Source organism: Thyridium curvatum (assembly GCF_004353045.1).
Source record: "Thyridium curvatum strain D216 chromosome Unknown NODE_16_length_530760_cov_82.129700, whole genome shotgun sequence".
NCBI lineage: Eukaryota > Fungi > Ascomycota > Sordariomycetes > Thyridiales > Thyridiaceae > Thyridium > Thyridium curvatum.
In genome coordinates, this window is record NW_022156771.1 from 251,838 (window position 1) to 266,988 (window position 15,151).

Consider the following 15,151-nt stretch of genomic DNA (forward strand, 5'->3'; position numbering starts at 1 on the left):
TCTCTCCGTTTACTTCAAGTGACCCCTGAGACGAATATTTGAATATTTGACGCGGAGGACCACGAATCGACCCTTTTTTCCCCTTCTCGCCAGGACCGCCGCAGCGCCTCCCCTGGCTCTCTCTCGTAATCCGACCACACGACCACCACCCATCCATCATCTCTCACAATGCCGGGCTTCGACTTCTCAAACTACAACCGCAATGCGGCCCTGCACTCCCGCGGCGTGCCGCTGCCCAAGGCGACGAGCACAGGTACCACCATCGTAGGATGCATATATGACGGCGGTGTCGTGGTACGTACCTGGTTCACCCATAAATCAGCTTCCTAGTATGATCGGAGAAACTTCGCAGCTAGAGATGCGCATTCTGCCCTCTGTCGAACCCCTTCCAACTAACCACCACCCTCTGCCCTCCAGATCGCCGCCGACACCCGCGCGACGTCGGGCCCCATCGTCGCCGACAAGAACTGCGAGAAGCTGCACTACATCGCCCCGCAGATCTGGTGCGCGGGCGCGGGCACCGCCGCCGACACCGAGTTCACGACGGCCCTCATCTCGTCGCAGCTCGAGCTGCACTCGCTGTCGACGGGCCGCAAGCCCCGCGTCGTGACCTGCATGACGCTGCTCAAGCAGCACCTCTTCCGCTACCAGGGCTACATCGGCGCCTACCTCGTCGTCGCGGGCGTCGACCCCACCGGCACGCACCTCTTCACCGTCCACGCCCACGGCAGCACCGACAAGCTGCCCTACGTGACCATGGGCTCCGGCTCGCTGGCCGCCATGTCCGTCTTCGAGACGCGGTGGAAGGCCTCGCTGACGCAGGACGAGGCCGTCGCCCTGTGCGCCGAGGCCATCGAGGCCGGCATCTTCAACGACCTCGGCTCCGGCTCCAACGTCGACGTCGCCATCATCACCAAGGACAAGACCACCCTCAAGCGCAACTACATCAAGCCCAACGAGCGCAGCCAGAAGCTCAAGAGCTACGCCTTCAAGAAGGGCACCACCGCCGTGCTCAACGAGAAGATCATCCGCAAGGAGGAGATTGGCAACTTTCTGAGCATCCACGAGATCCCCGTCGGCCAGGACACGGAGAAGATGGATGTCGACTCATGAGGGGCCTGACGTGAAACGGTTGGAAGGTGATGAATGGAGGAAGATTGTGTTCTACGCTGTATTCATGTACCATAAACTCACGGACACAATGGCATTGCAAATTGATTGACTTGCTTGGAACCCGAAGGCATCTTGGCTGTGACACTATTTATGTTCACAAACGCGAGACCCTCGCCCAATGTGGCATTCTTTCAGCCTCAGTCTTGGCTTGGTAGGCCCCCTCTAGTAGGTTGCATGAGAGGGCTTTTGAATGGATTATATGGTCATCTAGAAGAAAGAAAGAGGAGAGAGGAGGATTGAAAGAGAAAAGGACAGAAGGATAGGAGAATAGAAGCCGGATGGCCTGATTTCCCTTCGTCGTCAGTTCATATGAGCCAACGCTCGGCTTGGCAAGTCAGCAAGGGGTCAGCATTATGAGTGATCCCATTGTTGCACTGTCAGCATACCTAGCATTCCATGATGTCTTGAATTGCACACAGTGAAGGTATCTCACACACTTCAACACATCACGGTAGTAGTCACAGAGACAATGAACAGTGCGAATGCTGAAAACCGGCTGTGACATTCTCAATTCTCTCCTCCTACTACCTCAGATCCTTCTTCCCAATGTCTCAACGCAAAAATGGCTTCGTGATTCTTGAAACTCCCCTACGCAGGCCCATATATCTCTTTCATCAAAGATGATATGAGAAAAAGAAAGCAGGGCTCCTGCCGATGCAAAAGAATATTTGAACAAAGTATCAAGGCTATCATCCCCTGGGTCCGAAAAAAGGGATCTATCTAAAAAAGAAACTCCTGGTACATAGCTGGCTGGAGGGTATGGGCGGCGCTAGTAATGCTGGCTTTGTTTTGTTGTTTTTGGTGGTCATCATCGTCATGTCTTTCTCTCGTCCGGGGGGGCATACAAGCTGGGCGGCCGGTTGCTGTCCTTGTTCATCAACTCGACTTCTTGCCGAAGATGCCTCGTGACCGCGACTTGGAGCGGTTCTTCTTCTTGCCGTCCTTTCCTTCATCGTTGTACTTTGACTTGTGAATCCTGTTCCCGACTGTAAGTTTCCGCACTAAATAGTCTTGCTTCTGTCCAGGAGAAGAAATGCTTACCAGCTGTTGCCCACCATACTCATGCCTTTGGCCTCGGCCTGTCGGTAGAACTTGGCGCTCTTTTTGAGGTTCTTCTTGCAGCCGACCCCCTGGGCATAGCAGAAGCCAGCCTCTGCCAGCGCATCGACATCGCCCCATGCTGTTCATGTGATTAGTCCAGTCCTCCAGCCCAAGTTGAAAAGGGGGTAGAACTCACATCCGGCAATCTCAAAACACCTCAAAGCCAGTGCCTTGTCTTGCTCAATGCCCCAGCCATTCATATGGCTCACGCCGAGCTCGTAGATGCTCAGCGCAAACTGCGCCTTGTGCGTTTTGTTCTCTAGGAAATCAACGCGCCTGCCCTCCTTCATCTGGTCCTCGTCGTCTGCAATCTCGAGACCGGCGCACTCGGCCGCCTTTCGCAGCCACTGCACACCTTCCCGCTGATTTGGCCGCATCCCCCACCCATGCCTGCAAGCCAGGGCATACAGGAGCATGCCAGTAGGATGTCCTTGTCGGGCGGCGTGACGCAGGTGGTAGGTTGACTCGTTGAGTGATCCATTCTCATGGAGTTGGATTGCCTTCTCGACATGCTCCTCAGCCGGAATGTCCGCCGCTGAAGCCAAAGTGTGCTGAGATTTGGGTTTGATAGTACTTGCGGTATCACTAGTTCCCACAGTTTCATTATCTGCCCTGGTAACCTCATGAAGGGGTGACTTGAGCGCGCGGCCGCGGGGTGCATCCTCTGATTCACGGCCCAGGTCGTTAGATGGTCGACCCGAGAGCGAGGGTGTCGGGCCTGAAGAGCTAAGGATCTCTGTACTGAGCTTGCTCCTCTCCAGTGAAGGTCTTGGGATAGGTCCGGCCGAACTCGACGGCCTCGTAGGCGGTGAGGGAGGTGCTTGGCCGCCCTGAGGGAGCGTCTGCCCTGTGTTTTGGTCCCAAGGAGAAGCTCCAGGCACCTGACTGTCAGAGAATTCTCCAGATCGCTGAAGGGCTTTCCCTCGCGGCAAAGTGAACTTGGAGTAGATGTAGGATGGTGCACCCCCGCGGCCGTCATCGGTCGAGTTGTCAGGGAATCCTTCGCTATGCATACTGATCGGCGTGGTGGCAGACTCATCCGCCAACACAAATGAAGCCTGGCTGTCCGACGAAGCTTGACGGGCGGGCATATCAAAGCTGGGGGTCCCAGCTCTACTAAGCGGCCGTGAGAAGTTGAAAGAGGGTCTAGGCAGAGGTGCGGACATATCAGAGCACATGGAAGGTGATCGTTGAAAGGATGGGTGCGCCGGAGAGGCCAAGCTGCTGCTCGCTGAGAGTTTTCGCGGGCCCTGGGAGTAGAAAGAGTTCGTCATGGAAGACGCGTTATCCTCGTCGGTACCTTCAATGGGAGAGGACATGATGCTTGACGAGCGCTTGGGGAACAGGGACCGCGGTGGCACTAGCCCCATGTTGGTGTCGAAAGGGTTCTTCTTGAGCTTCTCGGGAGACGGCGCGGTGTTGCTTCGTAGGGGTGACCTGTTCCTCAGAGGCGACCTCTGTGGGATCGGTTCAGCAGGTTGAGCTGAGGGAGACGGTTCTCGGTGAGAGGAGTAGCTGCCCATCGGAGAGGGCGACCGGTCCTGCCTGGCTCCAAAGTAGCTTCCTTCTTCATCATGCTTGTCCAGTTGCCGGCCCCGTATGTCGTCCAGGGCAGCGTGGTTGAAGGAAGGCATGGGCTCATCTGGAGTCGGCGGTACACGGCTCATTCGCGGATGCATCGATTGCGGTCGGTTGGGATTCTCTTCGACCTCGGTCCTCAGACCCAGACCAGGGGGAGGTTGTAGTGGCGGCAGCTCTCCTTCATTGTCAGGGTCGGAATCCTGTGACATGGAACGGAAGTAATCTGAACGGCCCTGGACCACCAGAGGGCTCTCTGTTGTCAAGGGGGGCAACCGACTGAGCCTCTTGTCGCTGTTGGCACTTTCCTGCAACTGCCTCGCCAGCAGTCGGCTCTGCAGTGCAAACGCATCGAGGGGCGAGAGCTCGGGCGGTACTTCTCCAGCGACATGGAGGCGCGGCGACTTGAGGGGTCGTGATACAGACATTTGCGATTGCGACCGCAGGTCGATGAAATTGGGACGGCCGTTCGACATGGTGTAAGAAAAGAACGTTTTAGTCGACTCCTAGACGTCTAAATACCCATCGATAATTTCCCGAGTTCGACTGGAATTCCGCCTAGCACGGCCCAGGTGTTGGAGAGGCGAGGCCTGGGGCTGGAATGATGCGTGGGCCCTCACTCTTGTTGCTTAGCCGTCTCGACTGAGCTACTCGTGGTCGTCTTGTATTTGTTTCGACGTAGCTCGTCTTGGCAATGGACGCAGCGATTTGTGTTATCAGGCCACAAGAGATGAGTCGAGTTGAAGACGAGAAACGAGCTGGTTTGCCGCAGCGTGGGCAGAGTGTCGCATGAATCTTCGAGCAAACCCAAACCGTGAAGGAGCGGCAAGAACCGCGGGAGAATGCGTCGAACAATGCAGGGGTCGCAACAAGGACGATGGAGAGTGGGCGATTTGGCCAACGGGCTGATCGCTGAAGGCGGGAATCGACGGTCTTGATTTTCGAAGCAGAGCAGATCAAGAGTGCGCCCGTGGCTCTCTGCAACACAGAGGAGAGAGTGTGTCGGGTGCCCAAGCCGAAGTTGATGGCCAGGATAACAGGTTTCTGCGACACAATGCTCAAATCAGGAGTGGTGATTTTCGCAAAGGCCCAGCAGGATTAGGGGCGCAGGGGGTGTGGCCCGTGGGATGGGCGGGCGGTGCGTGCCAGTGGTGGGGTGTGTTTGGTGTTAGTGAGCGACAGCAGCAGTGTCTTGGGGTCTTGGGGGGGTGCACAGCGTCCTGCTCGCTCCGTAAATCTGCAGGATCAAGAAGCCGTTGACGATGCTGCAAGGGGAGCCACATGCAGATTGACAACGAGGGAGGAGAGACACAAGAGACGTGCGGGAAGGGAAAGGGTCCTCTCGACGATGGGTGGAAAGGGGTGAAATTATTTCACAAGCTGTCAAAAAGGCAGAACATGCAGGTGGCTCGACGAGAGGGAGGGAGGCACAACAGAAGGTGGGAATGACGAGACCCAGTAGAGACCCAGTTGGGAGGACAGGAGCAGCATCCATGATCCACACCCACACCCTGCGTGGAGACTCCAGCAGTGTACGGATTGCCTGTTCCAGTGGGTGGCCCAGTGCGGACCCCCCCAGAAGAGGTCCAGGTACAGCCGTGGCACCCACCCGCGGACCGCGCTAGTGGGCAGGCCAGGCCCCTCGTAATTGGAGCTTGGCGGGCTGGCGGGTACTGCCTGGGCTGCCCAAGTGCCCAAGGGCCGCTATCGAAGCAGAAGAAGCCCTCCCTAACGGGGCCCTGAGGGGAAAGGCTCGAGGGCGTCCAGTCCGCAAAGGGAAAAGCACCAGGCACCTCGAGCACATAATTGGAACAGGTCACCAGGTCTTCGACCACTTACAGCAGCCACCTTGAAATGAGAAGTACGGGGTACATTTGGTAGTGCTTTTTTGGTCTCCTGCTCGTGTCTCTGGCCGTCAAATCACCACCCCCTTTTTTCCCAGGGCCAAACCGACGAGCCATCCATCTTCATCCTTTGGATCTCTCTGCCCGCCGATCACTGCCCACACCTCCAACACCTCGCTCCGTTTCAGAGTCGCCGTCTCAAAACCAGCAGAGCACTTGCAATACTTGTTTTACCAATCAAGACTGGCGTTGCACATCTCAACATGCCCGGCATACCTATCATGTCGTGTGTCTGATCTTCACGTTTCCCCGCTCTCGAATTCTTGATTTTCTTTCAGCCACAACCACACTGACCATTTCGCCTCCCATTACGTTTCCACCCTTACGACAGCACGCCTCTTTTTTTCGTATATTGGTGGCAATGAGCCCGGTACCTCGTCTTAATTTACGATTGCCAGGGTCGGTGTCTATTCCCGTCCATAACACACGGGATAACCCTCTGGCGCAGTCCATGAGCAAATGCTAGGGTAATACGGTGCTACCCCAGAAACAGGGTCCAGCCGGGGTGCGGCGCGTTGAGATTCGATTCGACAAGATGGCTCGTGAGCAGGCTCGGCAGGTTCAACTCTACATCCGTTGCTCGGTGGTAGTCGTGCCTCGACTCCCGAATCGGTTCCGACAAGGACGGCTGGGACATTCACTTCCACCAGATCCTAGGTACATACAAAAGTTCTCGCAAGAGGGAGCATTCTGGGGCAGAAGCCCGGAGCTCCGCATCTTCAGTGAATCCGACTTTGGAAGACCCAGGCCGAGGATCCAGGTCGCAGCGCTTACCACCTAGCCCAACTTAAGACCAAGCACAACAGTCCACCCATGGATCCGCACCGGCCTAGATCGAGACGAATCGTCCTCTAGCAAGGCGCCGCCTTTGGAGCCGTCATGTCATGATTCCGCATTACGGTTAGACAGCTGCAGCATGCATTAAGCTTGTTTCTCAATCCATCTCTGAGCTGCAGGCCGGCTCGTATTGACTGGCATGCACACAAGGGATCCGGCTAGAAAGCCCAACATTTTCCGGCAATAGGAGCCGGGCCCAGGTCCTCTATCAAGCTGCCTGCGAAGTACCTGTCATGACGGGTTGTGTCAGGGCGAAAACCTGGAAGAGTTTGAGTTCTCAATCCCCCATGCCATTGAGACGTGTTGACGTGCTCACGAGGATAATACCTAATGGTGTCCCGGAATCGAGCAACCATGCTATTCAGTGTTTAAGTGGGTCCCCCGGGCAAAACCAATATAAAGCCAAAGAAATCGTCATTTCGTCAACAAGTCGCTTAGATAGTATAGTGGCTAGTATATTTCGTTGTGGCTCAGCGACAATACCGAAACGACCCTGGTTCGATTCCAGGTCTAAGCAATCACTTTTTTTGGTCATTCTCCCTTTTTTGTTCTCAAAAGAATGGTCAACATCTCGCCTTTTTTCATACTTAACCTTGAAACCCCAGGCCAACCAGCAAAAAAGACAGCATGCTTAGACCTGGAATCGAACCAGGGTCGTTTCGGTATTGTCGCTGAGCCACAACGAAATATACTAGCCACTATACTATCTAAGCGATGTGGTATGAGGCGGGAGCTTGGGACTGAGACGAAGCTATCTTCAATCCTCGCCTGCAAGCTCCTTTTTCGCCGGTGTTGTGACGGGCACAAGACTCTCGGCCGATTATTAGCCACCGGAAGGTCTAACTTACCTACTAGTTAGTGCTTGTGTTTGTACGAAGTGCAGAGGAGGCTCGGTAGCGGTCCAGACGCACTACCTACCTATTCACAGCGGTCCACTACTCCTTATTGGGCACCTTTCCCTACAGCCAGCCGCGTGCTTTAAGATTGTTATGACTGTCTACATGCCTTCGAGTCAGCCTCCATCGTCATCCACCCCGGGCCGGACTCACACATACCGGGCGGCAGTCGTTCAGACGTTATGCGCCAAAGAGAATCAAACAGTCTCTGCTGGTTGTGTGAACACACAAGTTCTGCTTCCTTCGCCTCTCTCTCTCTCTCTCTCTCTCTACCTGATTGTTCCATCTGGCCGGACTACCTCTGCCATACCTACTTGTAGATCCACGTCTGTTGGTCTTGTGTCGATAAAATCTGCAAAAGAGACATGAACAAGGAATCCAGGGTCCGTGGAGAACCCCTGCAGCTACCCACGCTGCGGGACGAGCTGTGTGGGAAACGAGATTAAAGAAGCATTGCGGGCTAGAAGTCCGGCCCCATGTTCCTAAACGGGCGAACAGTTCTCCAGCCCCCGAGCCCTTTCTGAGCGCCGGATCGGGCAAAATTCTGGAAATGACAGCGTCGCATCGCTCCAGCTGGCAAGTAATAATGAATACTACCTTTTTAGCTACGAAGTGTACAAGCACACTCGTGCAAGTCTTTGCTTTCACCGGCCCGTGTGTGTACAAGTATTGTACGGAGCTATCGAGGTATGTACTTACTTATCGACCAAGCTCGAGCCATACAGATCTCAAGATCAGATACCTGAACAAAGCACAGCTTACTCACAGGTCCAGCTTTGGTATGGATAAACAGTCTTGGCATCTATCCAACAGGTGAGATGGTCATGGTGAGAGCCGTACCTACATTGACTCGGAGAGCATTCCTCTGTCCTGGCAGGTTGGAATGGACCATCTCTCCTCATGCGATTGGCCATTCACCCACACACAGTTACTTACATAAAACAAAAACGCTGATCATTTTCCGTATCTTTCTACAAACTGTTCTACTGCTTTACTCGGCAAGATGGAGGAGGCAAGTGTCCGACAAAGCATGCATCATCTGTAAACCAAACACCATCTACATCCCCGTCCAATGGCAGCACACACGAGAGATAGGAACAACCCATTTTTCCAAAGGCAAAACTCCATAACCCATGCATTAGTAAAGAAAACATCAACAGAGCGCAGGGCTTCACCGTATACGCCTCTACTTCCCGCGCAATTCTACTGGTCTTTGGACCTGAGCTTCTTGAGCCTCGTCGCACCCTCAAAGAGACCGCGGTCGACAGCGGCAGCAACGGTCAAGGTGCCGCCGAGGACGGCGCAAAGGCCCGTGAGGAAGCCAGCAAAGGTCTTGGCCCGCTCTTCCCTGTTGATGACCTTCATCGGCGAGATATCATACGAGAAGAAGACGCCCGGGATGCCGCCGGGGGAGTGGTGGCGCTCCTGGTGACCCTCGGCGGCATCGTCACCGCCGCGGAGGCTGCGCTTGTGGCTGGTCACAGAGTACTGATGCGTCTCCATGCTTCCGTCGCTGTTCTGGCCGTAGGACCCCAGGTCGGTGTTGGCGTCCGGGGCCCTGTACTTCTTCTCCCAGCCGAGGGGCAGGTACGAAGTCGGCACGATCTTGACAAAGTACATGAAGTTGTAGTTGGGGTCGTCCGTCTCCTGGCGGGTACCATCGAGGGGGTTGATGTGGTGGTTGGTCCAGCCCAGGGCAGCCTTGTTGCCCAGCTTCTTGTGGATCTCGTCGGGCAGCTGGGGCCCGAAGCGCAGGTGGTGGATGATGTGCGTGAACGAGTGCGTGTTGGGTGTGGGCGCCTCCCAGTAGTTCTTGAGATCGTGGACGTGCATGTTGCCGTTGCTGAAGGAGCGGCCGGGAGCCAGGTGGAAGTTCCCAACCACCTTGTTGACGCGGAGGCCGCCCTCGATGCGGCAACCCTCGAGGCGCTGCTCGTCTAGGCGCTCGGCGTAGTGCTCGCGCAGGCATTGCTCTACACCCTCGCCCTTGCCGAAGGCCCAGGATGCCTGCGCGTATGCCTCCCGAACCTCTGCGCAGGTGTTGCAGCAGCCAGGCTTCTGCGCATTGGGCGGGGAGGGTGCGCCGTAGCAAGGACCGCAGTAGTTGGGGTCCAGGTGGGCGGCCTTCTCGTCGTCGGCGTGCAGGGAGAGCTCCCGGGAGTCGATCTCGGCGCCGCCTTCCGACTGGGGCCGGAGTCTGACCTTACGGACACCGTGCTGCACGCCGTGTTGTTGCTCGCCTGAGACGTCCATCACATCGAGGGTGAGCAGTTCGCACGGTATCTTGGGGAAGGTGATGTTGAGGTGGATTTCCATGCGTTCGCCTGTGCACTGCGTTAGATACCTTGCCGTGAGGACAATGGCCTAGAAGTGAGCATACCTCGCCCCTTGTCCACAATCAGCTCCGGGTGTATCTCTATCCTCCTGTAGTCGCGCCACTCTCCCAGAGCCAGGTAGAGCACGACGATCAGCGAGACAATCGTAACGATACCGCCAGAAGTTGTCCTGATGCGCGCATCCTCCACCGTCTTCGTAAAGGCGTCAAGCCTTGTGAACCTCGACTTGGGAGGCATCGTGCTTAGCCACAGCCTCGAATCTCCTCGCTTCAATTCGGCGACACTACGTGATTAGCAGCCGAGAACAATGAAGGCGAGGGCCTCTAGACGAGCACAAGTCAGGTCAGTTCGGTGGCAGGGCCGTTGGACCGTCAATGGGATCGTGTGGTCGGAAATGAATGCGTGGCCAAGTCGCTCAGAATTCCTGTAAGCTTCGCACGATGGACCCTGGCACTATCTTTAGACGAGCGACGAGCGCGCCTGGAGCTCCTGGAGCTGAGTTAAGGCCACATTCACCTTTTCCCCACGTGCTGGCTACGGAACTTCGGTGCCCTTTGTTCCGCTGATTAGGCGTCGCGGTCCCCTGCACTACCCGATTTAGGCGGGAGTGCAAGAAACATTCCCCACTGTAGCAACGACGAGTTAGGTATCAAGCACGCCGAATAACTAATAAGGTTGCTGTCTCTGAATGCAGCAGCAACACCATGAAGAAAAGACATCAGCAACAGTCGAAAAAAGCTGAGAACTCGGATTCTGGTGGTATTGACGCCATATTCTCATCCATGGGTACCTACATCTATTGTTCTTTCTGCTGAGCTCTCCTAAGCGAAAGATTGACCCTACTGTTCCACTTCACCTGATGAGTCCTTCATGCGAGAGAAACCATATTGCCAGTATTCCATATCTTGGGATCATCGGCAGACCGAGGAGACGATGGAGGGATTTGAGAGGCGTATCGTTGTCTCCTCTGTTTGATGGCAATTGACTCGCTGCTTTCTGTTGCGGACATTACCTATCTCAAGGCATGGCCGTTTCGTTTTGTCTGTTGAGTCACACGAGTGTATGTACAGCTCAAACCTAGTACAATGTCCCGACAGTCCACTACGGGACATCTCTTCATGCACCGCCTGGGCATAGAAATATCCCTGTAAGACGGAGCAATGTCTGTATTGTCCTTAAGTGAAGTATTAAACTGGATGAGGTGGGTCGACTGCTCAACCGCTTCAGGAAGGTCGTCGGACTCTGCGTGTTGTATGTCGCATGGGAATACGGACTCGCCATTCGAAAGACCTGTGAGTCACTCCAACACTCGGATCCGTATCTCAGGAGTCTTTGTGCGACCACCCGGAATCATCATCTTTCCAGCTATAAAGATACCCTTCTCAAACAACCCTCCTCCTCTCTCCCTCTCTCTCCAACTTTTCCAATTGAGACATCATCAACTCCCTCACAAACCCCCCTCCCACCCACCCACCACACAATGGACGCCGAGACCACCGCCCCAACCAACCCGGCCATCGCGGAGCCCACCCCGCCCTCCGGCCCCGCCCCCGCCGACCCCTCCGCCGGCGTGCCCTTCCCCCCGCCCCCGATCCTGGAGCTAGACCGCCTCGCCCTGCGCCCGCTGCACGCGCGCGACGCGCCCGTCCTCGCCCGGCGGGCCAACGACCCGGGCGTCGCGGGCAACATGTCGAACCGGTTCCCGTACCCGTACACCGAGGCCGCGGCCGCCGCCTGGCTAGCCGGCGTCGTCGCCCGGTCGGACCACGACTACGCCATCTGCACCCGCGAGAACCACGCGGAGCTGCTCGGCGTGATCGGCATCCGCCCCCACGGCGACGTCGAGTGGCGCACGCGCGAGCTGGGCTACTGGATCGCGCGCGAGTGCTGGGGCAAGGGGTACATGTCCGAGGCGGCGCGGGGGTTCTGCCGCTGGGCGTTCGACGCGATCCCGCAGATGCGGCGCATCGACGCCGGGTGCTTCGGGTTCAACGCCGGCAGCGCGCGGGTGCTGGCCAAGGCCGGGTTCGCGCTCGAGGGGACGCGGCGGCTGTGCGTCGAGAAGAACGGCGTCATGACGGACGCGAAGCTGTTTGGCCTGCTGAGGGAGGAGTGTCCCGGGGTCCGGTCGGCGACGGTGACGGGGACGCTGGAGGAGGAGTTGGCGAAGAAGGAAGAGGAGGAGGGGAAGAAAGTAAAGTAGAGGGCGGTTGGACGAGTTGTGATCTCCTCTTCTCGTATATCTTGAAAGATGCCCATTCTTGTTCACACCAGTCACAAAGACACAGAGAAGAGAGAAGAGCCACAAGAAAGTGACGACGACATGTTTCTTACTAGCCATTACTGTTACGGATTACTTTAAGAGAAGAAAGTATAATGCCTAAGAGAGAGAGAGAGAGAGAGAGAGAGCAGGCCAGTGTCATCCATCAAGAAAAAGAGGAAGACAAGGGGTATCGTCCAAAAGAACCACGATCGATACCCAAACAACAATGAACCAGAAACCCTATTTCCAAGAGAAAAAAAAACAAAACAAAGCAACAGCAAACCAAAAACCCTACTCTTGTCAAACGCAAAATGACTGACAACCTCATCTCTCCCGCCCCCGGCCAAACTTCTTCACCCACGCCGCGTCAAAGTGGTCCAGCTCGACCGCCCTCCGCGCCTTCTTGGTCCCGGGCGTCACCTTGGCGGCCGTGATGTTGCCGCAGTCGGGCCGCCTCAGCCGGCTGCCAAACGTGTCGGCCGCCCAGATGAGCACGCCGTTGGTCCAGCCGAACCCCTCGACGACGGCGTACTCGCCGCCCCCCCCGGCCACGTTGGTCGCGTTGTCGCCGTACTTCTCAAACATGGTGCCCTTGTCCCGCGCCGTCAAGCCCTGGAGCTGCGGGGTCTCGGACGTCGACCCGCCCGTCGCGTACCACGTGCAGAACGTCGAGTCGACGTAGCGCTGGCCCAGCCGCAGCGCCAGGGCCTGCGTGTCCCGCCAGGCCGGGTCGTCCTCGCCGAACGTCGCGGGCGTGCTGAGCAGGCCGTCCATGAGGGTGTGCATGAGCGGCGGCCACACGTTGGGCTGGTCCCACTGCTGGCCCGAGTTGAAGTTGGAGGCCGGCACGCCGCCGGCGCGCTCGTCGAGGTAGCGCGCGACGCGGGCGTAGGCCGTCTTGACGGCGAGCGGGTTGTCCTTGAGGCTGGCGGGCGCGGCGCCCGTCCAGAAGGGGTACAGCTGGCCCACGAAGAAGAGCACCTGCTGGCCCTCGGGCGCCGTGGCCCTGTCCTGGGCGTCGGCGTCGGCGTCGGCGGGGATGTAGATGTTCTGCGCGCCCGAGGTCATGTTGTAGTCGAAGTAGCTGAAGAGCGTCTCGTTCCACATGACGTTGTACATGGCCTCGCTGCGGTTCCTGGCCATGTCGGCCCACCGGGACGCCTCGGTCGCGTTGCCCGTCAGGTTGAGGTAGCGGCCGATCTGGACCTCGTTCCAGTAGAGGATCGAGTTGAGGTCGACGGCGACCATGCCGCTGACGTTGAGGGAGCGCAGCGGGAAGTAGACGTCCTTGGCCGCGTCGTTGGGGCGGGCGATGAAGCGCGTGCCGTAGTCGAGGCCCGACTCGGCGCCGCTGGCCAGCTCGCGGTACAGCAGGGCCTTTTGCGAGTCGTTCAGGGCGACGGTCTCGGGGTAGATTATACCCGACTCGGCGTAGTATGACTTGTTACTGGCCGTGACGTAGTCCTCGCGGTACGATTCGGGCCTGGGCTGGGTGTTTTGCACCCCGTACCTCTGGAGCTTGTACGTCTTGCCGTTGGCCGCCGTGACCTCGACCGAGCGGTTGTTGATGAAGAAGTTGTGCTCCTTGATCAGCAGCGGGATCGCGCGGTCGAGGATGCTCGTGTCGTTGGTGTGCTTGATGTAGATGCGGACCATCTGCGACAGCAGGGGCGGCTGGGATCGGTTGAGGTAGTAGATGCGGGCGCCGTTGGGCACGAAGCCGATCTTGTCGACAAAGTCGAGGAAGTTCTCGATGGTGTTCTTGGCGATGCCGGTGAAGGCGCCGCCGGTGCGCAGCAGGCCCTCGAGGATCCAGTACGAGTCCCAGTAGTAGGGCTCGCGGAAGCGGCCGCCGGCGACGACAAAGGTGCGGTTGACGGGGATGAAGCTGTCCTCGCACTCGGTGCAGTTGGTGGCGGACCCGCGGTAGCGGCGCGTCAGGTCGGGCCAGATGTCGACGACCTTTTGCACAAACTCCTTGATGACGGTGTCGTTGAGCTTGTTGAGGAACTGCGGGTCGGTGTTGAGCTCGCTGTCGGGCACCTCCTCGAGCTCGCCGCCGGCGGGCGCAAAGTACTCCTTGAGGAAGTTGTTGAGCTCGGTGTTGTTGCTGAGCGGCCTGGTCAGGTTGTTGAACGCCGCGATGACCTGGTCCCGGGGCTTGAGCGTCGGCCTGGTGGGCGTTGAGAACAAGACGAGTCAGTACGGGTGCGACACAATGCCACGTTTTCTGTGCTCGAGACTGTGTCGCGACGGAGATGTCTTGTTGCTGCGCAGGCTGGGCTGGGAGTTGTCGCGTGGGTGTGCGGGGCGAGGGGGGCATCACTTACATGTCGACGAAGGTCTTGGAGTCGACAAAGGGCTTGGCCAGCTCGACGCCGGAGAGGACATCTCCATGGCAGTAAATGGGCGAATCGCACGGAGCAACGACAGAGCCATTGATGTACAGCGCATTGGCGACAGAGGCCAAAGCGGCAGCCACCGCCGCGATCCGCGAGAAGCTGGGCGTCATGGCCACAGAGAGCGCCAAGAAAGCGAGCTGCCTCTAAGAGATGTTGTACGCACGCGCGCCGTGGACAGACTTACAAGGCTCTTGACGAGCTTCCAACCTACTTACACAGTAGATGCGACACAGAGCAGAGGAAAGAGAGCACACGAGTCTACGACGTCGGGGCAGGTGGGGAGCATCGTTCTTTTAAACATTTGGCCGAGCTCGGTTCATGGCGGAGCTTGAGCCACGAGAAACCTTGGATCTGCAAGTCAGGGCCGAGATGCGCATGTACTGCACGCGCAGAAGGGGGAGCTAACTAGGTAGGTAGGTAGCTCGTTTGCTCACGTACCTTGACCAGAGCCCTGGACAAGCCATGACTCTGGCAGTCTGGGAGCTGTACGTGCAAGGTGGTGGCAGTGAGAGAACAATCGTGTGGAGACCAGATGCCGATCGCTTGGGGAATTGACTCCCGCCCTGCCAGTGCAGGTGTGAGTGGGTTTCTGCCAGAGCAGGCAGCTCGCCAGCACTTTTCGACATCGTCCCAGGTTGACTCTGACCGCTCTCCTGTCAGC

At 57.3% G+C, this 15,151-nt stretch overlaps 5 protein-coding genes across 5 annotated transcripts; 2 read left to right on the plus strand and 3 right to left on the minus strand.

The window, feature by feature from the left end:
- Positions 1 to 168: 168 nt before the first annotated feature.
- E0L32_003630 (uncharacterized protein) lies at positions 169 to 1,113 on the plus strand (the record flags this gene model as incomplete). The annotated part of the gene is made up of 2 exons (XM_031137952.1): positions 169 to 294; positions 418 to 1,113. The coding sequence occupies 2 exons, from the start codon at positions 169 to 171 to the stop codon at positions 1,111 to 1,113; spliced, it is 822 nt and encodes a 273-aa protein (XP_030998400.1).
- A 936-nt stretch (positions 1,114 to 2,049) lies between these two features.
- E0L32_003631 (uncharacterized protein) lies at positions 2,050 to 4,328 on the minus strand (the record flags this gene model as incomplete). Its single annotated transcript, XM_031137953.1, has 3 exons — positions 2,050 to 2,149; positions 2,215 to 2,353; positions 2,411 to 4,328. The coding sequence occupies 3 exons, from the start codon at positions 4,326 to 4,328 to the stop codon at positions 2,050 to 2,052; spliced, it is 2,157 nt and encodes a 718-aa protein (XP_030998401.1).
- A 4,364-nt stretch (positions 4,329 to 8,692) lies between these two features.
- On the minus strand, positions 8,693 to 10,062 carry E0L32_003632 (uncharacterized protein; the record flags this gene model as incomplete). Its single annotated transcript, XM_031137954.1, has 2 exons — positions 8,693 to 9,813; positions 9,870 to 10,062. The coding sequence occupies 2 exons, from the start codon at positions 10,060 to 10,062 to the stop codon at positions 8,693 to 8,695; spliced, it is 1,314 nt and encodes a 437-aa protein (XP_030998402.1).
- Positions 10,063 to 11,305: 1,243 nt separating this feature from the next.
- E0L32_003633 (uncharacterized protein) lies at positions 11,306 to 12,028 on the plus strand (the record flags this gene model as incomplete). The annotated part of the gene is made up of 1 exon (XM_031137955.1): positions 11,306 to 12,028. The coding sequence occupies one exon, from the start codon at positions 11,306 to 11,308 to the stop codon at positions 12,026 to 12,028; it is 723 nt and encodes a 240-aa protein (XP_030998403.1).
- A 384-nt stretch (positions 12,029 to 12,412) lies between these two features.
- Positions 12,413 to 14,600, minus strand: E0L32_003634 (uncharacterized protein; the record flags this gene model as incomplete). Its single annotated transcript, XM_031137956.1, has 2 exons — positions 12,413 to 14,261; positions 14,419 to 14,600. 2 exons carry the CDS (start codon positions 14,598 to 14,600, stop codon positions 12,413 to 12,415), a joined length of 2,031 nt encoding a protein of 676 aa, XP_030998404.1.
- Positions 14,601 to 15,151: the final 551 nt, after the last annotated feature.